General features: G+C 34.6%; 2 protein-coding genes across 4 annotated transcripts; one reads left to right on the forward strand and one right to left on the reverse strand.

Moving 5' to 3' along the window:
- LOC145969897 (A disintegrin and metalloproteinase with thrombospondin motifs 7) lies at window positions 1-13,844 on the forward strand. 3 transcript variants are annotated; one of them, XM_083096203.1, is made up of 16 exons: window positions 1-225; window positions 2,471-2,835; window positions 3,061-3,396; window positions 3,470-3,559; window positions 3,725-3,849; window positions 3,936-4,082; window positions 4,688-4,846; window positions 5,326-5,470; window positions 5,812-5,904; window positions 8,775-8,984; window positions 9,272-9,386; window positions 9,450-9,710; window positions 10,425-10,545; window positions 10,747-10,861; window positions 11,280-11,530; window positions 11,887-13,844. In XM_083096203.1, exons 1-16 carry the CDS (start codon window positions 138-140, stop codon window positions 12,644-12,646), a joined length of 3,381 nt encoding a protein of 1,126 aa, XP_082952329.1. In that variant the 5' UTR covers window positions 1-137; the 3' UTR covers window positions 12,647-13,844. The 3 variants fall into 3 exon arrangements, with proteins under 3 accessions (XP_082952329.1, XP_082952331.1, XP_082952330.1); XM_083096204.1 differs by having other exon boundaries at window positions 142-229; XM_083096205.1 differs by lacking the exon at window positions 5,812-5,904.
- On the reverse strand, window positions 13,832-26,395 carry LOC145969896 (A disintegrin and metalloproteinase with thrombospondin motifs 7). Its single transcript, XM_083096202.1, has 18 exons — window positions 26,247-26,395; window positions 25,647-26,022; window positions 23,217-23,382; window positions 22,649-22,953; window positions 22,166-22,290; window positions 21,951-22,097; window positions 21,432-21,578; window positions 20,838-20,985; window positions 20,236-20,331; window positions 19,450-19,659; window positions 18,683-18,919; window positions 17,762-17,885; window positions 17,549-17,675; window positions 17,164-17,284; window positions 16,623-16,766; window positions 16,411-16,529; window positions 14,855-15,024; window positions 13,832-14,746 (listed from the first exon to the last, which is right to left on the reverse strand). The coding sequence occupies exons 1-18, from the start codon at window positions 26,345-26,347 to the stop codon at window positions 14,145-14,147; spliced, it is 3,465 nt and encodes a 1,154-aa protein (XP_082952328.1). The 5' UTR covers window positions 26,348-26,395; the 3' UTR covers window positions 13,832-14,144.
- Window positions 26,396-27,275: the final 880 nt, after the last annotated feature.

Here is a 27,275-nt window from a genome sequence, read left to right on the forward strand (position 1 = left end):
ACGCTCCCTACAGGATATATGTATGTCATGTGTTACATCAAACAGATTGACTCCCTTAATTTTATCAATCAAATTGGCATTTTTGGTTCACTGTTTGCTGGAGACGGATACATATCGTGATAAAGTCGTACAATACTATGATGGAACGCTTGTCACCTTATTCATCCATTTGTCTGTTCGTGCTCGTGACATTTCACAGCCAGCAAATTCATACTGGTTATCATGGTTGGTATGCAATTTGTACATTTAACTCGGTCAATTTTATCTGTATTTTTATGGTATTATTTAATTTTTAACGTTTATAAATTTCTAAAAATTTTAATAAAATTTGCTTCCACTCTCTGTCGTGTTAATATAAATAAAAATTAAAATTCAAAACTTATTCAAAAAAATTGTACCATGATTAATTGCTTCATTAAACTAAATCTTTTCCATTCCTTTTTTCTCTTAAAACAGCAATATTAATCATATTTATACATGATTAATACTACAATTTTTACATATAAAATAAAAAAAATAATTTCCAGAAAAATATGCATACTGATATAAATTTTAAAATATTAAAAATTAAAAACACAAAAAAATATAGAAAAAATGTAAAGAATAACGAATAAAATGTAAATTATATAATATGTATAAATTGAGTTATTTTTATAATTTTTTACAAAAAAAATTTCGATGTCAATATTTTTCCAGTATTTTTCCGTATTCTAATCAGCCTGTGCTATTTCGAGAAAGTCATTGCCATCTATCAGAGCTTTCCTCTTGTCGAGCATAGCGCGCACGCGAAAGCTATTTTTCGCGGTTTCGCGAGCAGCAAAGAGAAGAGCAGGTCGCGGTACGAGATGACCCATTGTACATCACATCTTTATGCGGACCTTCCTTGTCTGCATTGCGGTCGTAGCCACAGACATCGAAAACATGCTTTCTTTTCGTTACGAGCTCGATTTAAGAGGATTCTTCTAGATGCTGCAGCATGATAGCATCGCATCTTCTAAACTATCACTCTCTCATTTCACATCTTTTCAAAAAGAAACACTATTCTCAAAATATTTTAAAATATATAAACGAGAAAAAGTTGTTAATTAAATTAAATGGTTAATTGAATATCCAATTTTGTTAATTGATTGGCCAATAGTCTGAAACAGGATAAATAATTTTTTAAGGTTAAATACAATATGTGCAAATGACATTTCTCTATGATATAGTACTGCAGGAAAACTGCTGCGCTTACTACCATAAAATGATGATCTATTGTATGTGCTTGCCATGTGGCTTCATCTTTCTGTTTATTTGTCTCCTTTTCTATCTTCTCTCTCTGTCCCTCTTTTCTCTCTCTGCCTTTTCAGTCTTATCGTGCTCTTCCGCAGCGTACAACGACGAAATTGATACCGAGAGACTTCACTGTCTGTGACATTTTCACCTATACGAGAAAGCTTCCTGTATCCTTACAACAGAACTATGTCCGGAAAGACGAAAATGGAAAAATTATAAATTTGAAAATATTTTCGACTTTGTCACAATATCGATGTTTTTCTATGATAATAATTAATATAATTCTATTTGATTTCTTTGATGCCAATATGCATTTTTTATGAATTTATTTTTTTAAATAATATTTTTTTCAAATTTGTAGAATGGAGAATTCACTCTGCATATCTGTCATCAATTTTAAAATATGATGTATGTACAAATCAATTGTATGTGTGTGTGTGTATATATGTATGCAATAATTAATCGATCGCTACTTAATTGTATGTTCATTAATCGAAGCGTGTATAGAGAGAGAAAGCTAAAATTTGAATAGATATTTCGTAATATTATGGAGTAGTATTAATACTATTATACAACGTTGAAGATTAAATAATGAGAATAGCGAAATATCATCAGTATTTGAATGTATGTGATTATTATTCAGAAATGTTTTCTGGTTTATTAAATTTCTACGCAAATTTCTCATACAAATGGAAATTCGTATAACATTGTAACAAAATAAAATGTATAATGCGCAATATTGATAAGTAAAAGGTATATTTTCAAATTCGAGTATTATATATATATATATATATATATATATATATATATATATATGTACAATAAATTCGATCATAGAATAAAAAAATAAAAAAATTCAATCGCAGAATAAATAAATAAAAAAATTAATAAAACTGTAATAAAAACAAATATTAAATATGGCAATAACGATATTAGCATTAAGTTTACTTTTAATTAATTTAATATTGAAAGAACTATTTATTATTAATTATTATTCTGTGATTTTTGTTGTATACAACTTGTATAAAACTTCATAAATTTCAATTATTAATGATTATATCTGATTACACATTATTCCACATAAATAATCTTATATATATTTTTTAATTTATAAAATCATATAATAGTAAAATATATTTTGTATAATTAAAGAATGCCAATATTACCTATAATCACAATTAAATCTTTTTTCAAGGTCGTTACACACGTGCTACTAATTTACCAGATGAATACGAATTAGTAATACCACGAAAGGTCAAATCGGATGGAAGTTTTGTATCTTATCAAATACCTCATCATTTTGAGCGTTCGTTTTATCGAAATCAAACGATGCCCGACATCGTTCACTATCGTTTACATATTGGTCAGGAAGAGCATCACATCGAGCTGTATCCAAATTATCAACTCCTTGGACCAGGTGCGATAGTCGAGGAACGTCGAAAATCGCAGGATTTTTTAAATAATATGCGATTGAAGCGATTACGAGGCACGCAATGTCACTATCGAGCCCATGTGCGCAACCAATTGGAAAATAGCGCTCTATCCACTTGTTATGGACTCGTTAGTTGAATATCTCAATTTTTTCAATTGATCATAAAGTATTTTTATTGTATGATTGCGTTTATAAAATGCCAGGTTTAATTGATTAAATTCTATTAGTATTTTTATTGTTATATAAAGTGCAGGCAAAAGTGACGGAAAGCAATGGAAATTTTTAACTTTTGATATAGTATAAATAAGCTGTGAATTTTGAACAATTCATGATTCCATTATTTTATTCTTCAGGTTGGATATATCAGAATGAAACATGCGTGGTACATGATCGAGCCAGTTGCAGGATATGATTTTACTAAAGAAATAGAACAACCGCATATTGTGTATAAAAGAAGTCCGGATGACTTTCAGACTACTGCTATGCAAGATCTCTGCAACGTTATTAGTAATACATCCAGGATCATTGCCAAGCGTGCTTTAAATTTGCAGAAGAAACCGCTCGCAAAACTGAACGAGACCAAGTCATATACGTTAGAATTGCTAGTCGTATTGGACAAATCTTTATTAGATTATTATAGAAAAATGTCGTTTGATGTCGAAAATTATATACTGACGCTCTTCAACATGGCGAGTTAAAAATTTTCAAAATTTGTTACAAATTCATTTTTAACAGAGATTTTAAGAAGTCTTAATTTCTCAGGCTGCAGGATTATTTCATGACGTCAGTTTAGGTGTACACATGCAATTGACTATAGTGAGAATTATAAGATTAGAAGTGGAAGAAAATGAGGTAAAGTAATCAACAGAAATTTTTTTCTATCCCCAATGAACTATTTTTTCTTGTTATGTAATTTCTTCTTATATGCTTATATAAATAAAAAATATTTAGAGCTTCATAATTTGACTTTTGTGATTAAAATACCATGGATTTGATATTTTGTTAAATATATTACAGATGAATTTATCGGTAAATCAAGACGCGGACGCGACGTTGAAGCATTTTCAAGAGTGGCAATACACCATGAATCCTGGCGACGATTCTCACCCAAATCACCACGATTGTGCAATTCTCATTAGCAAGTATGCGCAGCACAGACAATCCTGTCAGAAATTCAATCTAATTTCAAGATTTACGGATATTCATCCTTCTGACGATGACTTGCCAGGTTAGATATCTGTCTCTCGAGGAACCTCTGCGGTTTCACTGGAACATCCACGATTGCTGGTACGTGTGATCCTTTGAGAGGCGCGGCCGTTGTCAGAGATGCCGGTCTGCCAACCGGTTATCATATAGCTCATCAGATCGGCCACACGTAAGCGTGTAATTAATTTCATCCGCTCCGACCTGATTAGATGCGGTGGGGAAAAGTTCAAGTAATTACACTACATCGTAAAAATATTGTAAAAGCATTTCTGCAGTATATATACTATCTTCATTCTCGTATGAAATATTATATTAAACAACCACATTAATTTTACAATGTTAACCTGATATATTATACGCGCGATATAATGTACGCGTGTGTATGTATTACATTAGCGCGGCAGTTTCCGTTTTCATAACGGATGTTTCATATACCTTCATTTCGACCGAGGGAATATTCTAAAGCGGATATCGTTCCGATAGTCGTTCCCCTCCGATTGGTTACGCCATTGACTGCTCCCTTTTTGCAGCCGGTCATGGGAAAAAAAAATTCGAAATAAATTCCTAAAGACCATTTCTTTGCCCGAGAGTGGAAATAATGGTATGCCGTGGCATCGTCGTAAATAAGTCACGGTCGAGGTCGTTGTTTAATGTATGAAGCGGCTCCTTGTCGTCGTGTACCCCGGAATGCCTTTTAAGAGCGAGTCCGGACGACGCGCGTGCCCCAATAAATATTCTACTCCGAAAAGCCGATTTTCTTTTTCTCATTACCAGCCTGGGTATGTCCCACGACGTGCAGCGGGAGAACGGTTGCCCCGGTATAGTTTATCACGGCAACGGATATGTGGAGACCACCGTTATGCATCCCGGCGACATGTACATCACGAAAAAATGGTCCGAGTGCTCTCGGCACTACCTGCGCTCGTACATCGAGTGAGCTTAATGCTTGTTGCTTTTTCGCTGGCGGCTTTATTAAAGTTCGTCGACAACAAAGCTGCTTTCCTCATCTACTCTGCGTGTATTATATAGGAATGGAGAAGTATAAAATGTCACATCTATGACTATAAATTTCAAATTAAATTAACAGAGCCTCAGTTGTTGTCTTCCTAAAATAGAGCTCGATGGTAATACGATGATGATATGAAAAGGTGAACGTAAATTGAAAAAATTATACATACATATATATATATATATAAAATTTTCGTAAATTATCCTTTAATCTTCAGACTTAATTACCAAGTCTGCTTTTAAAACATTAAAATGTTTTAAAAACGGAATTTATAAATGGAATTTTGACTCTTTAAGGAAATAAAGACTGAAATCGCTTTAGCAGATGAGGAATTGTCAACTTGACGTTGATGTACAACGTACGAATTCAAATGATAAGGTTTTAGAATAGTCATTGATTTCAGGCAAGGTTTGGCATTCTGCTTAGAAGATGAGCCGCAAGATCATCATTTTCCCGCCGCGGAAATGTTGCCAGGTGTAATGTATAATGGTGACGATCAATGCCGTTTACAATATCGATCAGACGCTCGACAATGTGATATGGGGATCGTAAGTCAAGTAGACTAAGAACGTAACCTTGTTAAAAAGTAACATCACGTCTCACTGCTGAGGATAAAAATGTTAAGTGTAATCAAGTCGTTAATGAATTCGATAACACTTATGTTATCGTATCAATGATTTGCGGATGCACGTCGCCCGTAAAGAGGCACCATCTGCTGTTCGCATCTACAAGTCTTTGCCTTTGCGGCCTACCTTATCCGTTTAGGAAAATATGCGCGCCGATTGCACACGGCGTTAGATAAGAGACCGGAGGAGTCGCGATATCGCGCCGAGATATCGCGATCGGCACGCATTTAATTAAAGCGAAACGATCTCGTTCTCGTTTTCAGACTTGCGAAACCCTCAGGTGCGCTATTCCGGGTAGAGGTTGCGTGTCTAGCAGGAAACCACCTGCGGAGGGCACCTTGTGCGGTGAGAAAAGGGTAAAAATTATCGCTTACGAATAAAAAGAGTATAAAGTAAGGCACAAATAACACCCCGGTATCGCGAGAATTGTGATAAAACGAAAAAGTAATAATTCATCAGTCCTAAGGGCCTATTTTTCATGATAAAAATTGCCTTTTCAATTTTTCCTTTCTTTTCTTTAATTAAATCCTCTTTATTAATTTAATTCTTTTTATGTGTTCCTAGATTGCAATATTATATAATCTTTAAAGAAGAATGGATAGAGTTCTCTTTCCAAATCTTAAAAATTGTATTTTAAAAATATAGTTCTCTCTCTCACTCTCAATGCTTTCTTCATGCCAAAGAAAGTTAATTTATTTCGAAGTTATTAAAAATTTATGTTGATTATACAGCTTTTGCATATATATATTTACTGTAGTTTCTTCAATACATTGCTTGTCAGAGGATTCATTTTAGAATATGATTAATGAACAAGTTCTTGTGTTTACTTCCAAGAGATTTAAAAGCATATCAAAGCGCAGATTCAGAAAAAGAAGAATTATATATTAATAAATTCAGAATCCTCGAAAACTTTATACCGAAAAATTATAATCGAAAAAGTTTAGATATCTCATGAAAGATATAAAATCAGAATAAACAAACTAAAAAAAGTCTATCTGAATCTATTATCGATCATAAATTGTACAGCCTTTTAGAATTAAAACCAGTCTTAGTCTTTAGTTAAGTTTTATTTGCCCTTAAGACAAATAAAAGGCAATCTTGAAAGTTGCAAATTTTCACTAACAATAAGATATTCGCTTAAAATACATTTCAAAGTGTATTTAGTTATAACATTGCGTAAATATATTGTAAACTTTTTTATAATAATGCTTTGCAAAAAATAGCAAACTTTATGCAGCTGTTTTGCACGTTATTTTCCTGTTTAATAAATAGAAAAATATTATATAACATTAATATACATCTCGAAAAATTTGTTTGAAACTTAAAATTAAATGGCAGAATATAGATATAATTAGTGTGTCAATTATTTCAGGAACAAAATAATTTTTGCTTCAACATGTATCTAAAGTTCATAATTTTTAGAAAACGAAAAAATCGACAACACATTTGCTGAAAGAATATACGAAACAAAATATACGCGGGGAACTTGGCATATTTTTCATAAAAATTTACGTATCGCCAGATAAAATTCGTTTTAAGTCACGTCACGGATATTTCGGAAATCAAAACAAGGCAAGTCGGGCGAAATGTTTTTTGCGACTGGTTAAAGATTTTGCGCGACTACGTGATACCGTAAAAGGGATTTTATCGAAACCGCCGCGAATAAAATGTAGATGCGCGTGAAATCATGATGATGAGGCGATAAACGATGTCTAAATAACAGACATCAACAAGATATTGAATTGGATGACAATATTAATAGTCGGGCGTGTCGAAACGTCAAACCTTGCAGACGGGAGTCATTAGCGCCGGTCGACTATCGTTTCGAGATGTCGGTGAGGTCGAACATTACCATTGAGAAATGAAGCTTGTCATAAATTTGGTCGGCGAGTAATCTCTAATTACTTCGTGCAAACCTTTCGAATAAAATCAAATGGTCGACACGCACGCATCGTAGATCGACTCAGCACGCCAAAACAAGCGATATGACTCTTATTTCCATTACAGATCTTACAATTATGCAAAATAAATAGACCAATCGCGCAAAGATATTTAATTTCGGAAATGAATATTTTAAATAAGTATATAAATTTAAATATATGGTAAATATATCGCGATTAAATAAACTATTAATTTACATGATAAAATATTTTCGACGAGCCAAGACATACTTGTAACTCTTTAAAATATAATCTAGAAAAAAAGATACTTAATATTTTATTTAAAAGAGACACTTGATATATTTCATTTAAATGATTCTACGTAAAAAACAAATTTTCATCCGATGAAATTTAGTAAAAATTGGACGAAGCGTAGGAGATTGCAAAGTTTAAAAAAATTGAAATCGAAGTGATAACATTGGCTACAAAAATAAATTGATCTACCTACATACGCAAAATTTTCAGTTTGTTTGTACGTCTCTTTCGCAACAGCCGATGCAATCATCGTGGAATGAAATAGACAAATAGATGCACAAATGTAGTTCGTGAAGCGAAGATCAATTATCTCGTCGTCGGTCGATGGTAGATTTGATGCGTTAGCATGTTATCGTGATATCAAGCTCATACTTTAATGCGAACGTTTTAAAGGGAAAAGCGAGGTAGTTAAATTCAAGTAGTTATTTCAATGAAACGAGAAATTATTCTCGAGAATTCGTGTAGAGCAATAAAAGAGAGAGAAAGAGAAAGAAAAAAAAATTAAAATACGTTGCATGAAGAATATGAATTTCAGCATTTCCCTAAACATATACATATTAACATATAAACGTTGAACTATTTACATTCGCATATCAATATTACCATTTCAAGCAGGCAGAATTGCGTGTATTATTTACAAATTTTCATTATTCACATCGAATAATTCAGTAATTCAAGAACCAAAAATACCTACAAAATTACTATTTTTAAATTGCAAAATTGTTATATTGCGATGCGGAAAGATGAAAATATTTATTATACCCGACAGATTTAAATAATTTTAAGTATACTTAAAACATGCAAAAACTGTAAAAATTGTAAAAAGACTCAATTATTACTCGGAGAATAATATTAGTGATTCTAATGGAACGAGACGGAGGTCTCGAAGAATATCTCCCGCACGGCATAATAAATTTTCACGTCGTGCTTTTAAAAGACGTACATTATTTAGTTCGTGCATAATACACTCCTCCGTGCCCGTTCTCCATGACGTAAGTTACTTCTAGTGCCGCGGCTAATGACTGTTATAGTGGTGTTACCGAATGAAATGTCTGATGGTGGGAGAACGGCCTGAAGTAAGAGACGGCGGTTGGGGTGCCTGGTCCTCCTGGAGCAAGTGTTCTCGTACCTGCGGCTCCGGTGTGGCATACGCCATAAGAAAATGCAACTACCCATCCCCATCCAAAGGCGGCTCTTATTGCGTCGGCGACAGGAAACGTCACAAAATCTGCGCCACGAACGTTAGTCTTGAGAGTGCGCGCAAATAGCTTTCCAGCAAACATATGAACTATTCCGTCATATGTGATAATCATATCTTCCACGTGATTTTCACTGAAATAAAAAATGTCATCTTAATAAAGAACTTGAAAGCATGATGAATGATAACGTTTACGTTAAAATAAAAAGAAGTATCACACTATCCTTCTTTAATAAAAAAGCTGAATAAAAAGCTTCAAATAAAGCTGTCAAAAAAGTAGAGCGTTTTTTAATGCTTAAAGCGATATTAATATTGAATAATTCTTTATAGCCCTGTGAAATCGGCGCGCCATCGTTTCGTGACATGCAATGCGCCGAATTCAACGATTGGATATTTCCGGAGGATGGAAAAGTTCATCAATGGATAGCATATAATCTACCAGAAAGTAAGATCATAAGTAATTTTTTTCAACTTCCTGTCAACTTTACAAATTATCTTTTATATCTAGACTTGAAGATGTCTGAAAATCCATGTGCTCTTTATTGCATGAGCGAAACGAACTTGGTGACCTCGCTGAGACCGAAAGTTATAGACGGTACCACGTGCTACAGAGGCATTCGAGACATTTGTATCGGGGGTGTGTGCAGAGAGATACCCTGTGATCTACATATGGAATCAACCGCCGTCGAAGACGTTTGCGGAGTTTGTCGAGGCGACAGCACATCGTGCACGTTAAAGCAAGGAACGTTATCGTTTATGGCTCAATCACGTAAGAAAGAACGCAATACTATAACTGATAATATTACTGTATGTTTTGTCAGAGTAAATAATACTCAATTATACAATACAAGCATAAAATATTCGTTACTAAACAACAAATATACACGAAGATTTGATTTCACATATTAAGATTTTTCTCTCTGCAAGAAGCTTCTTTAAAAAAGTTTCACCTTTCGAATCTCAAAGAGATTTTTTTTCTGAATTATTGAAACATTTGTATAATATTTAAAAAATTTCAATGATATTGAATTTTATATCAATACTTTTCAATGGAGATTTCCGCGCGAATATTTTTCCTCTCTTGAATTTTTTTTTAATAATTTTTTCAATAATTTTCTTAGTAACTTTCTTTCCCTTTTTCTCTCTCCTTTCGTGCTCGCTCGTTCTCTTTTTTTATTTCATTTCGAATTTCGCGACTTGACAAAAATACCGATAAACTTCACGTCATCGGCACAGCATGGCAAATAGAGAAGTACGGGGAATGGAAACTCTTTCGTGAATTAAAATTCCGAGAGAAGCATAAGGCGCGCGTTCAGTCTTCTCTCCCAGAGGAATTCTGAGCGGCGCTTTGAGTACCGCGACAGCCAAATAAATCTTTCCGTACTGCATGGCAAAGCGACACTGCACCGAAATTGGAATCTTGACGAATAATACTGCGAGGTAGCTTTTCGCAATAATCTCGAGTGCGAACTTTCGCGTTAAGGACTCAAGAAGATAACGGACATACCGACCGGCGCTAGAAATATCCGCGTCGAGGAGGCGGAACCGACAAAGTCTAGGATCCTGGTGCGCACTAAAAGCACGAAAACCGTGTTAATTGACGGGTAACTAATTTTTTTTCTACATTTTACTAATATTTATTTCTGTAATATTTTGAGAAAAATGATGCTAGTTATCTTCGTATAAGATTTATGGTCAAACGTTTCGAACATGTAGTCTGATGTTATTTTTCAATTTGTTTTCCGATCACAAAAATAACTACTCAATTAATTTATTCAATTAACGCGACGACGTAATTATTTCAGTAATCGCCTAGGAATGTTCGATGTGCCAGGCTCTAAGGCGTGGCTAGGAATGATAAGACCAAGGCAAGAAGCTTTAAACATACCAGGACCCGTCACCGAGGACTTGGTTATATTGGTATACATAATGAATGTATTCCGTTAATTAGACATTTTTCTCAGCAAATCGATAACATATCTCAGACAGAGTGTTTGAACATGAATATAAGCTATCAGCAAGAACGAGCAAAGAGAAATGCAGCTTCTAAGAACATTTATAATCATTATATGGCTATAGCAATCAACTGTTAATTTTCTTTATACGAATTTCGATTCTTTTCTAATATAATTTTTTTACTTATTTTTTTTCGATGCAACAAATAATAAAATTTACAATATTTTAAGAAATGACTAAGGATTCATTTTATTTCCGAAAACGTGGTGTGTTTCTCTTCAAGTTGGAGTAACAACTAAATTATTTTAAAAACTACATTTAAAAAAATATAGTTTTTTATCTTTTTCCGATATCTTCTTAACAACCATTAAATATTTGACAGGTTTTTCCAAAGGAGAATGTCACGTTGAAATACTCCTTAGGTTTGAAGCAACAAACTCCTCGCAAAGTCGAGTTCTCTTGGGATTTCATCGACTGGGAAAAATGTTCGGCAGGTTGCGGCCCGGGGGAGCAAATATCAAAACCCCGTTGCGTAGAAAAAATCGGTGGACTAGTAGATAATAAATTTTGCAGAAACATCACTAAACCAGACGCAAAAGTCAGATCATGCAATCAAGCTCCCTGCATTCCGCGGTGAGTCTATATCTTTACGACTTTCTTCACGTTTAAAATATTAATAAACATATATTTAATTATATAAAAAACATTATCTACAATCCTTTTAATTTCTTCATACATAATAAAGAAGCGAAATGCCAGTTACGTGTCGAAAGAGTTACACGTATGCTTCTTATGTAGATAGTAATAACGTCTACACACGTGCATCGCCCTTATATCATCATCATATTTCATTGATCATATCATGTCCACGCGTTGGACAGAATAGTCACTTTAATCTAGAGAAACTAACGAATGGACATGACACTATGCGATAATTGCTCCGCCGTCTCGGACTAATTAAGATCTTGCTCTTATCGTCGCGATTCCAGGTGGATCATTGGCGACTGGCAAGGTTGCACGCCGTGCACGCCAGGCTGCGAGAGAAGGCGCGCTGTCAAATGTATGCGACCCGTCGGCCGTGGCGAGCAGGATGCCGACGTGATCGAGGACAGCTATTGCCAAGGACCAAAGCCGAGGGAGTCGGAGTCTTGCGAAGCCAGCCGACGAAGACGAGAAGACAGAAGTGTCGCCAACGGCAAATATGAGCTCTCTTCCGCTCGCTCGAGCACGCTAACGCGACAAAACGGCTTCATTAAAGCCGCTCGAGAACCTGCTAAGACGCCTTTAAGCGGCGTCATAGAAGACCGACATTCGAATGATTTGTCCGTGTCGGTAAGACGGACTGGGAAGCCAACCAATCTCTCTTGTTTGATCGGCACCGGATATGTTAATGCACTTCCGAATAAGACGACGAATTTAATTCCACTAGACCATTCGATTCGAAATTCGACTAAGACGTATCAAGATCGCTCTCAAATGGATAAAAGATCAAAGAATATATTGAACCGTAAGAAGGAACAGATTAATGTAAGTAAGATCAAGAAGAACGAGGTAATGATCGATAAAGAGGACATACAGAACCTGACGCTCACTATTATTTTGGAACGCGATGAGAAGAATGTTATCATGAATTTTCCAAAGAATTTTAAACCTTATCCGCCGGAAAATAGCACGGAGTTTACTTTGGTTGGAATGGATGCCCTCAGATACATACAAGGAATTCAAGAAGAAGCTCATGCGTTTTTCTGAATCTCTATCTTTTGCGTAAAGGACATATACGATAAACTGAATTAATGATCGAAGAAAAAAATTCGTATTTGGGGCGGATGATTCGCTGTAATTGCAAAACACGAATGAATGACATTAGCAACACATTCAACAATTTTTTTCTACATAAAACTTTAAATTATAATTATACAATAAGTTTATATTTTCATATTTCTATTAAAAAATATTAATCTGGAAAATTTACATTTCCTATTTTAAACTTTTACAAAATTCTCTCAAAAAGTCATCTTTGGACACCTTGCGTCCCACTTCTCGGAAAGTAATATATCCAAGAATATATAGTCTAATCACACAACCATATCCGTAATATTATTTATTATATTTTCCGAACTAAAAGAGAGAAGAATATATTTATTGCGAGACGTTCATGTGTGAATATCGTTTACCCTTCGCTTCTTCGAAATGGCGTCTTCGGTATAAGCAGACAGAAAACGCGCGTTTAGCAAAGATGAATTTGTGTCGATTCAAACGATAGTTATGTGATCCATCAAAGAGACTTTTACGAGTCATTGAATAAAATCACGGCGTGTTGCTTTTCAGAGCGAGACATGCGCACGCGGAGATTGCCGATACTCGAAGCGATAAAAACAATCGTTACGTTATACGACCGAATTATGCTTACGGTGTGTGCTTTTATATAGGCGTATCGGATTTTAACGATCACAATCTCAGTCTACGCTGAATGACGATTGTAAAGAGTCGCAAGATGAATCGTTCGATTAAATCGGCGACGTTGTTTAAGTCCGGCTAACACGACCATAATTGACGGTAAAGCGGCAATAGAACTGCTAGAATCCGAAGATAATCTCTCAATATGCGGCGATATATGCGACGAAGATGACGGGCGATATAAATTATATACCTGAACGACGCCAGGAGGAAACCTTCCCGCGACCCACTAACCAGTCTCGCCATTGAGGATTGATCTTTCAGATTCATCGTTTATGTTATTTATGACGGAAACGATACTTTGTAATGCTTCGAGCAAACATTCTTCCCTCTTAATAGCCCGTATTCTGGTGATATCATGAGAAAATGTCTGGTGTACGACATTTTCTTGTCCTAATAAAGATTAAGTGGCGAAAAAACGCGCAAATCATTTATTTTTTTGTACTTGTTCCACACACATTTCGTAATATAAATATCTGTCTGTCCGTCTGATCGATTATCTGATCATATATCGTTTATTGTTAATAATATCTTGTGTTCGTCACGCTTTTCATACTATATTTTTTTATTTGATTTGACGGCCTTCGTACAATCATGCTAATCAATCATTGCGATGACGTGAATCAGCAAAGAGTAAGTTTTATAATAAAGTATACTCGGATGTTCAAAGTTCTAATGTAATCTGTTTAATACATACGTATTTATATATTTCTGAAACTTATACATATATGACAATTATATACGAAGATAACACGAGTTTAGTACGTGAACGTTTCATTTTCTATTCTATTTAACGTCTCTTTTCCGACGCGGTATCCACTGATTGATTAAGATCTTCAGTCTTCGTAGTAGAAGTGGCACGAGGATTTATTGTCAGATTATGATGAACTAACTGTTCGATAAGTTTGACCGCCTGTGAACCTTTGTAAACCTTCTGCTGACTCGTGTCAATACCAACGCCGACGAGATCGCCGGCTTCCTGGAACGCCTTGTCAGACAGATTAGACTGAAGGGACTCGTCCATGTAAGGCGCCTGCAGCAATATAACCTTCTCGATAGGTATCGAATCAATGATGATGGATCCTGGCTTCGGCGTGGTGAATTTCTCCTCCGCCTCGCAGGTGCGCTTACGCTTGTCCTCGTTTGTCATCGCCCAGTCGTAAAGAATCTGTCGAAAATTCCGAGCGGCGCTCGTCTCTTCGAGCTTGTCATCATCATGCAACTTGTCATGGCCCTTTTCCAAGTAATGGGCCAGACCGAGATCGACGAATCTGTCAATCATTCTACGCTGATCGTCCGGTGATAAGTTTACTTTTTCCTCCATATTTATGAGCTCATGTTCATCGGATTGTCGAGTTTTCTTGGGACACATCGTTCTGCAGGGTCTTGTACCTAGTGTATATTTTCAAAATCCAATCTCCGGAAATTTTGAATTTCTATCGCGAATCATATCTATACGTTTCAAATATATCTCGAACGCGAAAAATCACATTTGTATACCTATGCACTCTTCTTTCTGCCTCGGCACGCAACCTTTGCACGCGTCTAAATTTGCCTGCACATCGTCCTCTCCAGGTCGAGCACCAGGTCTTACACATTGAACCTTGCGACGTCTCATACCCTTCTTCCCATCACAGGCGTTACATTTACTCCATTGACTCACTCGCCATCTATATAATCGATCAGCGATAGATAAGAATTTATTTGCTTTATATCAGATTTCAAGCGAATAATAATGTGTGTAAATCGCTAAATTGATGTTTATGCGATACTGAGTTAACATTTTATTTATTGGCACACACATGCGGGCATAGATGTACGGTACTACATCATCGCATTAAAAAAGGAGTTAAAACGAGGCTTAAAACGAAAGTCAATGATATCGAGAAATTTTTATTGCAATGTACTCTATTTGAGACGTTGGGCAAAGGAAATATTATATACACACATACATACGTATTATTTTTATATATGTATTATTTTTTAAAATATAATTTCAAACAGAAAGTCTCTCTTTGCTTTATGTATAATTTGGATCTATTTATATTTTACAGATCACTATATTAATCAACTTGCGCATCGTATTGGTGAGTATTGAATCAATTTATATATACAAGATGTTTCGTGAGGAAATCGATAAACTTTTAGAATGTATTCCACAGTTTATTCCAAGCAAAAGAATTCATGTACACTATAGTTCATATAAATTATTAATTCAATTCAAAGATTAAAATATGAAGAATTTAATTTTTGTCAGTAACGCTGATCCTCTGTCAAGGCTTGCGTATAATCTCCTGACTTATCATCTCTAGATTTCCTTTTGTGGAATTATTTGAACACTCATGTAAACAATGACGGTAAACCAGAGATTCGTCAACAGTTAGTTAACAGAATAACAGATGAGACCACAGATAGCATTAAGCTTAACCAAATTAATTAATGACAATTTATGGTACAACAGTAGCATGTTTTTAAACAAAAAGTGGACATTTTGAATAATTAATATGATTAAGAAAATATAATTCATATAATACAAATATAAATGTCTAATATTTTTTATCTGTTATAATATTTATAAAATTGTCTATATCAAACTATTAATGAGTCTTTGATTTATCCTCATAGATATACACGAGACTTCAAACAACCTTACAAAAAAAAGTTTAGAGATGATAAGTCAGAAAGAGAGAACAGGCAGGGGATTAGCATTACTGACAAAAATAAAATTCTTTATATCTCGATAACTGCACTGAATTGGCCTAGTATATTAATTTTTTTGCTTGGAATGAACTTTAGAATTCTGGAAATTTGTCAGTTTTCTCGCCAAACATTCTGTATATACTTATATGTATCCTATATGTAAAATTTAAAAATATTTATTTTCTTATATAAATATATTTGAAGTATATTTTATTATCTTATTAATTTAAATGTTGCTTCGCTTAGCGAATTATTTTATCAAGTTAAATGTCGAATTGTTTTATCAAGTTAAATGATAAAGTGCAATTTGATCGATACTTTGACGTTAAACTTAATGTCTGGAACTTGTGACTTACTTTGCGGGACAAGGAGTTTGATTGCAAATGCGACTTTTTGCTTCCGGACGCGGTATACCATCACAGAAGTTGGGCGTTACTCGCCCGCCTTGCTCTTCGATGCAGGATGCTTCGGATATCTATGCAAATCAATAACATGTACGTCACATAAAAGCGGTCGCATTTGTGGTCGCGTCAAGCGCGCGCGCATTTAATGTTGTCACATTAATTACCATCGTACCACCGTCGCATTTAGCACTGCACTCTGACCATTCGACGAAATCCCACATATATTTAGGTTTATACGACACATTCATCGATCTCACATAATATTTATAATCTATACCGGGATTGTCTTGAGGATTGAAGAACGCATACTAAAAGATTTGCAGCCATTGGATAAATAAAAATGTATAAGCATTTACTATTTTTTAACAATCATACGATATAATAAAAATTTTTATTAAATAATTATTGTGATCACGAAAATATATTTTCTAATCTATATATTATTTGAACAATAACTATATGTTTCATCATTTCACGTATCGAGAAAGAGAAAAAAATAAAATAAGATATTTATGGATATAAATTTTATGGATATAAATTTTTGGTCGGTAAATATTTTGGGATATATAAATTTATAATAAAAACACGATATACATAACAGCATTAAACAGATAGTATTTGATTTTGACACGATTAGACATACAAAACCGATAATTATATCATGTATGATATTGAGATATTTGTTAAAAAATAAACTTATCATACTTGTATCTCAATATCTTCGGATATTGGACCTTTCATTTCTACTACTTCTTTGTCTGGCTCCGGATGCGTGTAGATAATCATCGTTCCAGCGCATTCGTAATCTCCGCTTTTAAACTCGCGGCTACATGAACGACGGCGTCATAAAAATATGTATATATAATATAATATATATATATATATATATATATATATATATATATAAAGTGCGGTAAACACACGTTTATCATCATTGCAAAATGTATCTGTGTACATCAATTTCCCAGACATTTGTCTGTATATGTGTGTATATGTGTATATGTGCTATAAACTCTATAAATTAAGAAGAGAACAAAAAAAGAGAAAAGAAGGAACAACTCTCTCGCGCGAAAAGTTTGCGAAAGCTCACTTGTCTCCATTGATGCAATATGTTTTATCCTTTTCAAGTTTCACGGCCAGTATATTCACGCTAGGTTTTCTCTCGGAAACTTGTATACTGCGAGCTCCCTTCGGTATTGTTACGATCTTAGTATACGCTGCAAAGAGAAACATACGATGTATCGTGAAAAAGAAAGTGAAACAATTTCGTATGGAAAGTGTCGCGCACAATCTAAAAATTTACCGCTTTGTGACACTGTTTCAATGAATTTGCCCTCGACCGGGCTGCACGTCGTTCCATCACCTTTACATATACCGCATTTATCCTCAATCGCGTCCGAGTTTATCACCCAATCGCATCCGACTTTCTACAGTGCGAAAAATTTATTACAAATATTTAACACGCCAAGAAAATGTCATATCATGCCGTTTGATAAGAATTAAAATAATCTATTCTCTCTAAAGAGATATTTATAAAAAGTATTATTTTATGTAAAAAATAATATTTGATTTGTAAATTTTATTCGTAATATTATCTCTTTTTGATATCAAGGTTTTCATTATTCGAGTCTACTGTGATATATTGTAGGTAGTTCTAGCGAATTTATATCGTTAATTAAAATGGTAGATTACAGTAGCCATGAACAAAACAATTATAAACACGTGTGTAATAAATATCAAGAGGTTTACCACTAAATTTAATTGCTGGAATGGAATGCTGGAACAATGCAAAGATTGTCATAGAAGTATTTAACACGCTATTAGTTATCGCGAGTACATTGTTAGTTTGATTATGCGTACATATTTATGCTTTGTGTTGCAAACATTCGGAAATAATTCCTGTTACGCAAGAATTTCAAATTTATGGGAATATTTTTATAAAATCGGAAGATTTAAAGACATAGAAAAAAATTATGAATATTTATGAAATTATTTTAAGAGCTTAAAAAACAGTTTTAATTCAAAATATTTATATGTATATATATATAAAATATTTATATATTTATAAATATTTATATAAAATTGCAAAAAAAGCATAGAAAAAAAATTGAGAGACTTTGACGTTTAGCTGGAGAATTTTATCGAATCAGCTCGACAATTTCAACGCGAATAGCATAGATTTCTCGGCCGAACCACTTTGCTCCGAAAAGTTACGATTTCACACCCTGCACGTTCCGGAAATGCACATATAATTGGTCCCAGCTTTGCAGGGTGTCGAATCGTTCGCCGTTGGCGAGATCTTCACGAATGTGTTCTTCTCATTGATGCAGTAGAGCGCGCAGGGTTCTAATTTCGCGTCCATGTACGGTTTCCATTGATGGAGCCCGTCCGTTAGTATCTCTTCGTTGTCGTGTTCCGAGCACTGCACCGCGCGGTACGGCGGTTTCGTCGGGTCGCAGGGCTGTGTAATTTAGTGCACAGAAACGTTACGGCGAATATGTGACGGAATTCCATGTGGAACAGCATACGGGAAAATTGCGACAGCGCGAGGGAATCGTCGCGCGTGTACAAAAAGAATTAAAACATTTTGGCAAACTTCGTTGCGGCGAAGCTCGCGGTAATGATAGTCTTTCTTTCCTTTTCTCTCTCTCTCTCTCTTTCTTTTTCTCTCAAACTGAATTTACGACAGCACGTTGCATTGTTCGCGTCACCTTTCGTATATATCTTACTGTTAGGAAACATAAAAATCCCATACGCGCGTGACGACGCGATGCTGTCAGCCACCTCACCGCGATAATCAAAATAAAACAGAGACACAGAGACCAGCATCGCGAGCGTAGCATGGAATTTGTAATTCGACCAGTAAAGTGTCGGGCAGGAATAATCACGCGGATAACGTCGAGTATCGCGGTGAAGCGAAACGCCCGAGTATTGAAGCTCGCGTGCGGGATAATGGCTCACGAGGAGCAACGAAAGAGAGATGCAATTTACCGTGGTATTGCAAGTGAAAAGCCTCTTTCTCTCCCCGATGCAGTATCTACCACCATTGGCCGGTACCGGCCGGTCGCATTCCCTCTCGGAATATTTCAGGCCACCGCCGCAAGTTCTGCTGCAAGGACCCATGGGACCCCAATCGCCCCATCCGCCGTGAACCGCGGCCGGTCGAGTGCCCATGTCCACGCATTTCTTATGTATGCACCACTGGATTTCGTGGATCGCACGCGCGCGCACCAACACACATGTAACAGCAAACTCTTTATATTACCTTTGTCCCGGGTTAGAAGAATGCGCAATATGTCTCGCGGGCTACTCTCCGCCTCGCGCGAATACCAATTTCCAGCGCGGTGGGTCGCGCGAAGTTTCCTGACACTTCAATTTATTTCCCCGGCGCGATTAAATCTACGTCCGCCGCTCTCGCGAGCGCGCCGAAGGCGACGAAATCTACATCCGCGAGGAGCGACGCGGGCGCGAGAGAAAGGTGCGCCGTTTAATAAATCTCCCGCTGTAGGGAGAGGGACAGAGAAACGTCCTTTTATTTCGCTACGTTTCCGACGGCGTTCCGGGACACGAATCGCGCCCTCGCAAATGGCTTTCGACGCGATCGCCATTTACGCTCGCGTTCGTTTAATAATTGATGTCACCTCGCAGCGAGACGTATTATTTATGTCGCCGGCAATATCTGCGGATGCATAAACAACGACGCTAAGCGACTGCTAAATAATCCGCGCTGGGAATATATTTCGCCGGGGAAACAGGTTCTACGTAAGCTGCGCGCACCTTGTTCTCACCGCATTTCGTACCATCAGCCTTTGGCGTCCCTAAGGAGTAGCAGCTCGTGTTGGTCAAGCACCACAAAGTCTCGCAGCCGGTCGTCTGAAATATATATATATGGTAGCAAAGAGCTCTGGTTAATGAGATTAGTCTGGAAGGAGTAGAATGAGACGGAGCAGCCCGAGCGCAATCTTTGATAGTATCATATTGTCGACAAACGTTACAATACCGGAATCTAACTAATGTTAATAGAGATAAATGTGTGCAAACACAACATTGACTAATTTACTTTAAAACAATTAATCGACGTGATCAACTGCAAAAAGTAATTAAATTTAATTATTGTAGCATTTAATTAAATTAAATAAAAGTAATTAAATTATCCAAGTAAATGATAAATGACCATTAAAAGTCACTTTATTTCCGACAAGCAAGTGATAAATGAAACGCAAAATGTAAATAATTGATATGACGGTAAAATTATCAATTTTAATGAGAAGAAACTTGAATCTCGCTGAATAGTAATTTGCAAGAATAATTTGCACTTGCGTTAATTGGATCAAAAATGCTAAAATACAAAAGTCGTGTAAAATCTATTAAAATTTTACATGAGATTGCGGGCACACTTTCGAACCAGGAAATAGCATGTCACATTGGAAGGTAGCATCGTACATCGCACCCGGTAACATGTTCGGATACTTTAGTTTTTCCGGAGGATTTCTTGGATTGTCCATTAAACATTCGCCCAACCCGCTCCTTATTCATAGAAAATGTTATAAAATTATTATATTAACAATTATATTTGTAAGATTAAGTATTGTATTAGTATACATGTGTAATGACCGTTTTCATAATTAAATCTTAAAATTTTTGACAAGCACTTTATCATTGATATTAATAAAGAACGAAGAATGGAATTTCATTTTTAAAAACTGAAATTATATATAATTTTACTTCAATTTGATAATAATGATTATAATGATTATAAGATTATTGATAAAAACTAGAGAAATGTGCAAAACTCAAAAGAAAGAAATAATATTTTAATCAATCAAAATATATATATCACATATATTCATAATAAAAAAATATTTTTTAAAAATTATGTTAAGCAACATATATGATAGTACGATAATTGCACGAAATTGTATATTATTGTATAATTAAAAATTTAATATTACTTATATACAAATTCGATTTACTCGAGAAAAGCTGTTATAAATTTCCTGCTGCAACTCGACCATCTAATGGTATATAAGAAAACAATAGGGGACATAATAAAGTAGCTATCATCTGTGTCCATTGATGGGCATCCACTAGTCTCGGGTTCATCATGAGAACAACCCATTCTATAAATTTAAATAAACTTTATAAATTTCTATAAACTCTAGACATTTTCTTAGCTAGAATATTAGATTAGAAGTTTTCATGTTAAAATATAAAACGTTTAAATATTGCATATGAATTACACATACATAAATACACATTACATACTAAGTAATTATATATATAATTATATATATAATTACTTAGATATTAATTTTAATTTTTTCAAAATCAATTGAATTAAAATTACACATACATACACACACATATATTATATATATATATATATATTTTTTTTTTCTCTCGGATTATATTACATAATGGAACTAAATATCGCACTTTCTGGTGTCTAATATACCCATAATTGTGATTGAAATGTATGACAGATACAGTACACGTGACCAACTTCGTGAGCGACTACGATGCCAAGTAGAAGTCCACTGTCTTCATTGATACAAGCAGCTTTTGCTGAATCGCAGGCCGCAGCGACATGAGCGAGACCCATCAAATCGCAATTGGTTTCCTCCGAGCAAATGTCGTATCTGAGAATACACTCGAATTTGTAATGCTATGCACGTACGATGGTTAAATCGATGCCTAGAAAAATTACCTCGTAACCAATACTGCGATATCATAATGATTAGGATGCGTATCATCCTTCGGATTCATTTTCTCCGCCCATTTCGCGAAACTTTCCAACGTTTTCTCGGCATTTGGACTAATAAGCAAATCTATCTACGAGCACACAGCATCAAGTTTCGATAAATCGGATATCAATATCACACATGAACAAATATCTTTTCATTCGATTAAAAGGAATTACATGCACACAATTTTTTTACATTAAAGAAATTGGATAGATTACTAAATTTAATATTCATACGTGAATCAATACTAACTCAAGTAATTTTTCACAAATAAATAAAATGATAATATTTATATTTACATTATCGATAATATTTACTATGCTGCAATATTATATTTTTCTCTCTCTCTCTTTTTTCTCTTTTCTTTTCTTATATTAAATACCTCTTTTAATTGTTATCTTATATTGTCCTCTTTTAATTGTTTATCTTATATTGTCGCACGTTACCTCCTCCTTCTCCTTCTCCAAATATATCATGCGTACTAAAACGACGTCTATTTGATTCCCAACGGAACTGTCATGATAAAAATCGGATACCATATTCATGATCGTCAAGAGATATTGTTCATAATCAGTGTTATTATGAAAATCAAGAAATCTCCGATCGGCGATTAATCCAATTTCTATATAACGATGTATGCTGTGCGTTCCTGCGGATATTGTGGTCTCGCGTTTCGCACCGAGAGAATTATTTTCCATTAGCTGCATCTGCCTTTTAGCCAACTGTTCCGCCCACGCCGACTCCCAGTTGTCTATTAAAGCGGGAATGAGCTTTCACAAACTACACGCTATTATTTGTCACTTGTTCGTAACTGTGCGAAATCCTCTCGCGTTACGGCTACATAATAAATGTCTACGCGACATGGTCTCGGAACTATATCACATCTCAAGTTGAATAAAATATTAAAGTAATAAATGGGATATGTTTAACAAAATGTCTAGCTTCGTTCAAAAAATTTTAAAGGCAACAAAAGGTAAAAATAAGAATAGAAATGACATCTGTAAAAAATACTACCGCTAGTTCCACAATGTCTTTTGGATACAGCATCGGTTTGTATTTTTCTCTCGTGTTGTGCATCCCGTTTGTAAGCTACGTGAATGTGCTGACCGTCCGCGTCAGGTTCTGCCTGATACACTGGCTCGATGAAGTACCGTCCATGATTAGTTTGCACGTAACCAGCCTGCGCGCGAGAGGAGTGTCACATTGTCGATAATAATAGCGATAGAAAATAAAATATCGACATTATTTACAACACAACATATTAGTTGATAGATATAAAGTTGCTATATTGCAAGATTCTAAATGCTAAAGATATAAAGATTAGCATGTTCACTATTTATTAGCGTATAAAATTATATATAAGTATCTAATATATTGTAAAAGCTATTTCCTTCTCACCATACGTTGCACATTAAAATTTACAAGTAATTAAAATAATAGAAGATTCTATATATATCAGATAAATTTTCGACATTTCGATGCAGATCAAAAGTTATATCAGATTAGAATTTTAAATTTAACATATAAATATCTTCAATATGATATATATGCTACATTATAATATATCGAAGACGTCATATAGAAATGAAGAATATCGATGATGAGTCAAGAGATATTATCGATATGATGAATATCATAGTGGAAAAGGTCAAATATGTCGCATTTTATGTGACATTTCATCTGTTCTGTTTATATAATATATATTTATAGAAAATTCTATATTTAATAGATCTACGAATGAGAATGTTTACATCAATCGCGTGATTTCATGTAACCGGCGAAATTATAGATGACAATCGCGTTTTCGACATGCAACTTTGTGTTTAATGGCATCAATTAGACATTCGACCTGTTTTTATCTCATTTGCAGTTTATTTATAATCATTTACTTTATACTTTGAAAATAACGAGTGACGGATAACTACCTTTGTTAAGAATATCTATCGTAATATGTTTATCGCTTTAAATATATGTTAAATTTGTAAATATTAAATTTACCTACAAATTATAAATAAATTTACTTAATAATTTTGACTCGATTTTTTCATGTTGTAATTGATTTCGTAATTCATAAAAAATATACCTTATGATAAAGAATCAATAGTACGTGCTCATAGCTGTCACGTGATTCTTACAAAATTGTTCGTTCTATTTTTACTACTATCCGGGAAAAGCTACGTCACGTAGTCAAACCGGCGATGCAATCTGGGTGAAGTGCAGCGCGCCACAACACAACACTGCATTTCTATTGCACCGATTGAGTGTCGGCATGTTACGCGACGTACTTACAAGACTGATAGTCTTTTATTACACACTTAGAATCAAATATCATTGATATACATAATGCAATCATACTGAAAAAATTATGTTACATTATATAATCATTTATTGCACACATCGATCAATTTATATCTCAAACGAAACATACTCATAAAGTTTGAGAGAATCAAAATTTGCAAAATTTTTGCAATGATATAAATACAGAAAAGTGTGCATCATATGCTTCAATTTTAAAATTTAAACTCGCCAAAATAATACCGCGTCCATTTCCATATAAACGTCTGACGATCTATATGTTTAAAGATATGGCATGTTACCAAAATAGTTTCTAGCATCGTCTATTGAGAGGTTTTGTTATAAATTGAAATTACATCACAAACTCTCGAACTCGCGAACTAAGTTTCGCAAACATAATAAAATATTAGAAAATGTTGTAACTCTAAAAAATTTCACAATATTTATACATATATATTGAATTTTGACAGGATTTAGAAATTTTTCTGTACAACCTTTCTGCAATATCTATTCGACTACAATCGCAATTCTCCTCTCGCTTCGTTAACATTAATCTCCCGAAGGAATCCGTGGAATGCATTATGTGTACCAACCACATGCTTGCAGTCACTTCGAAATTCTGTTCTATCTCCAGTAGCACTCATCAAAATTAATCATAATCCGTGCAGACCATGCGCATAAAGATTAAAACCCGACTCATAACATTATCAAATATCACGTCAACATTTCTTACTTTGATTTAACTTTTCCCATAAAAAAAAAATAAATGATCAATCTTAATCAATAAATCAATATTAATTATTTTATATATTTAAAGTATATAAATGATTATTCAATATATATATATATATATATATGCTTAATCATTAATGAAAAATATGCACTGCATTATTTACATTTACATGATGGTACAAAAATGTGTTAATTGCTATATATATAATGAATACCTACAGAAACCAATTAATTAAGGCGCAGCTGTAAATCCTCGAATAAATCAAAGTTCCCTTTATGGAAGGCCGCTTGTACTACGTATTCTACCATGTCAACGCGACGAAGCACGAACGTGCTCGAAATTCTTCTCTCGGTTCGTTAACACCGGGATTCTCGAAGGGGAGTTACACGCAAAGCGCGTATATACTATATACTAACCACGCCGTCGCACAGAGACAGGGCCGCCCTGGAATTGTCGTGGCCTCGAATAGTGCCGCGATAGTGACACTGTCGATCGGACGCCCTCCTGAATCTCAAGCCCTCATCGAGATTAGTGCTGATTCCGGCTCCCCGTGTCTCCACCACCATGTCGGGCGAGATGAATTCATGGTACGGGCTGAGTTCCACATGATGATCGATCCCGTTGAAGGGTAGCACCAGGTGCAATTTATCGATCGTCCCGAGAGATCGCTTGTCCCGCCCGCTAATCTCTCGGCGGTTATAGAAATTCGGCAGGGAATACGTGCTGAAGCTACCATCGTCAGATACTCGTCTTGGTATCAGAAGCTCTGGTCCGTGAATGTCTCGAGTATATCTTAATAATTCATTCGGAAAAAATATAGTCACTGACAACGATAAGGATGTCGCGAATAGCATATATACGAAATATTCAATTCTCTACAATTACGTATAAATATTCTTTCCTATTTTAAAAAATTGTTAGAAATTTATTTTTCATCATAATTGTCATTTTAGATCCGATAATAGTATCGGTCTCAGGTTTTATTGGCGGAGATTGCGAAATGTCAATACACTTACCTACCATGATACACATTTCCAGGCGCATTGGCGTATTTTTCGAGTATACCGCCATCGGCAATCACGGTGAAAAGCGTTAGAAATGCCAAGAGTACGATCATTATGACTGGCTTGCGCTAAATCAGCCTCAATACGTGCCTGAAGTTGCCGGATATCGTGAACAGCGTAAGAACGAAATTATTTCGAATATAAACATATATTCAATTAAACTGCATATATATATAATATACCGGAACTGAAAACAATTTATTTACGTACTGATTTAACTGGCGGCATCAATAACACAAAAAGCAATGATGCAACTGTAAATATATATATTGTAAATAAAATATTCACAATTTTATTTAATATTCTGATAGACCATTGTTTCGTAATTCATTGTTATAATAAAGTAATTTGAGAAAATAAGAGAGAGAGAAAAAGAGAGAAAATTTGTGTATGTATTGCGTGCTAAATGAAGTATTAATTTACAATGAAAATAAATGGTTATTTGATTAGAATCTATGTAGAGAAAAAGTATAATACCCTATCATAATGTAATTGCATTACAAATTTATGTCACAAATAAAACTTATTGAATAATAAGTAAAATATTAAAATATGATAAAGTATTAAAAAATTATAATAATTTTAATTAAGTATAATATAAATCTCATTATTAAATTTACAAACGTTTTTATGATTTACTATTGACTACATATTTTTATGACGTAAGCACAGAATTCATAGAAAAATAAATGAGGTTAATAAAAAAATTAAATTTTTCATAGCTTGCAAATACTACTTCTTACTTTCCGCTCAGGCAGAAAGTGATCTTTTATATTCAACATTTTATGAAATGTTCGATATTACATGCTCGTTATGTCACCTATCCAGGTCTTATTCAACAAACTCCCTCGTACATGACCGCGTTATCGGAAAACGGAACATAAAGCAACAGACGAATTGAAACCTGAAAATTCGCGCGAACGGTTCCGTACGACGTTTAGATTTTACAGAAGGATGAGTCGCATTTAAAGTTAGTACGTT

This window comes from Camponotus vicinus, unplaced genomic scaffold (genome assembly GCF_025532165.1).
Source record: "Camponotus vicinus isolate PSW18456_S1 unplaced genomic scaffold, iyCamVici1.0 SCAF_4, whole genome shotgun sequence".
Classification (NCBI taxonomy): Eukaryota; Metazoa; Arthropoda; class Insecta; order Hymenoptera; family Formicidae; genus Camponotus; species Camponotus vicinus.

What these genes read in the sequence shown, in the direction of transcription:
- LOC145969896 (XM_083096202.1), bottom strand. Translation starts at nt 26,347, where the DNA reads ATGATCGTACTCTTGGCATTTCTAACGCTTTTCACCGTGATTGCCGAT. An exon ending in ATCGCAGTATTGGTTACGAG is followed by an intron (nt 22,098 to 22,165) that starts GTAATTTTTCTA and finishes GTGTATTCTCAG; the next exon opens with ATACGACATTTGCTCGGAGG. An exon ending in TGAAACAGTGTCACAAAGCG is followed by an intron (nt 17,676 to 17,761) that starts GTAAATTTTTAG and finishes TTCTCTTTGCAG; the next exon opens with CGTATACTAAGATCGTAACA.
- LOC145969897 (XM_083096203.1), top strand. Translation starts at nt 138, where the DNA reads ATGATGGAACGCTTGTCACCTTATTCATCCATTTGTCTGTTCGTGCTC. An exon ending in ATCGTTTATGGCTCAATCAC is followed by an intron (nt 9,711 to 10,424) that starts GTAAGAAAGAAC and finishes TTTCGCGTTAAG; the next exon opens with GACTCAAGAAGATAACGGAC. An exon ending in CCGAGGACTTGGTTATATTG is followed by an intron (nt 10,862 to 11,279) that starts GTATACATAATG and finishes AATATTTGACAG; the next exon opens with GTTTTTCCAAAGGAGAATGT.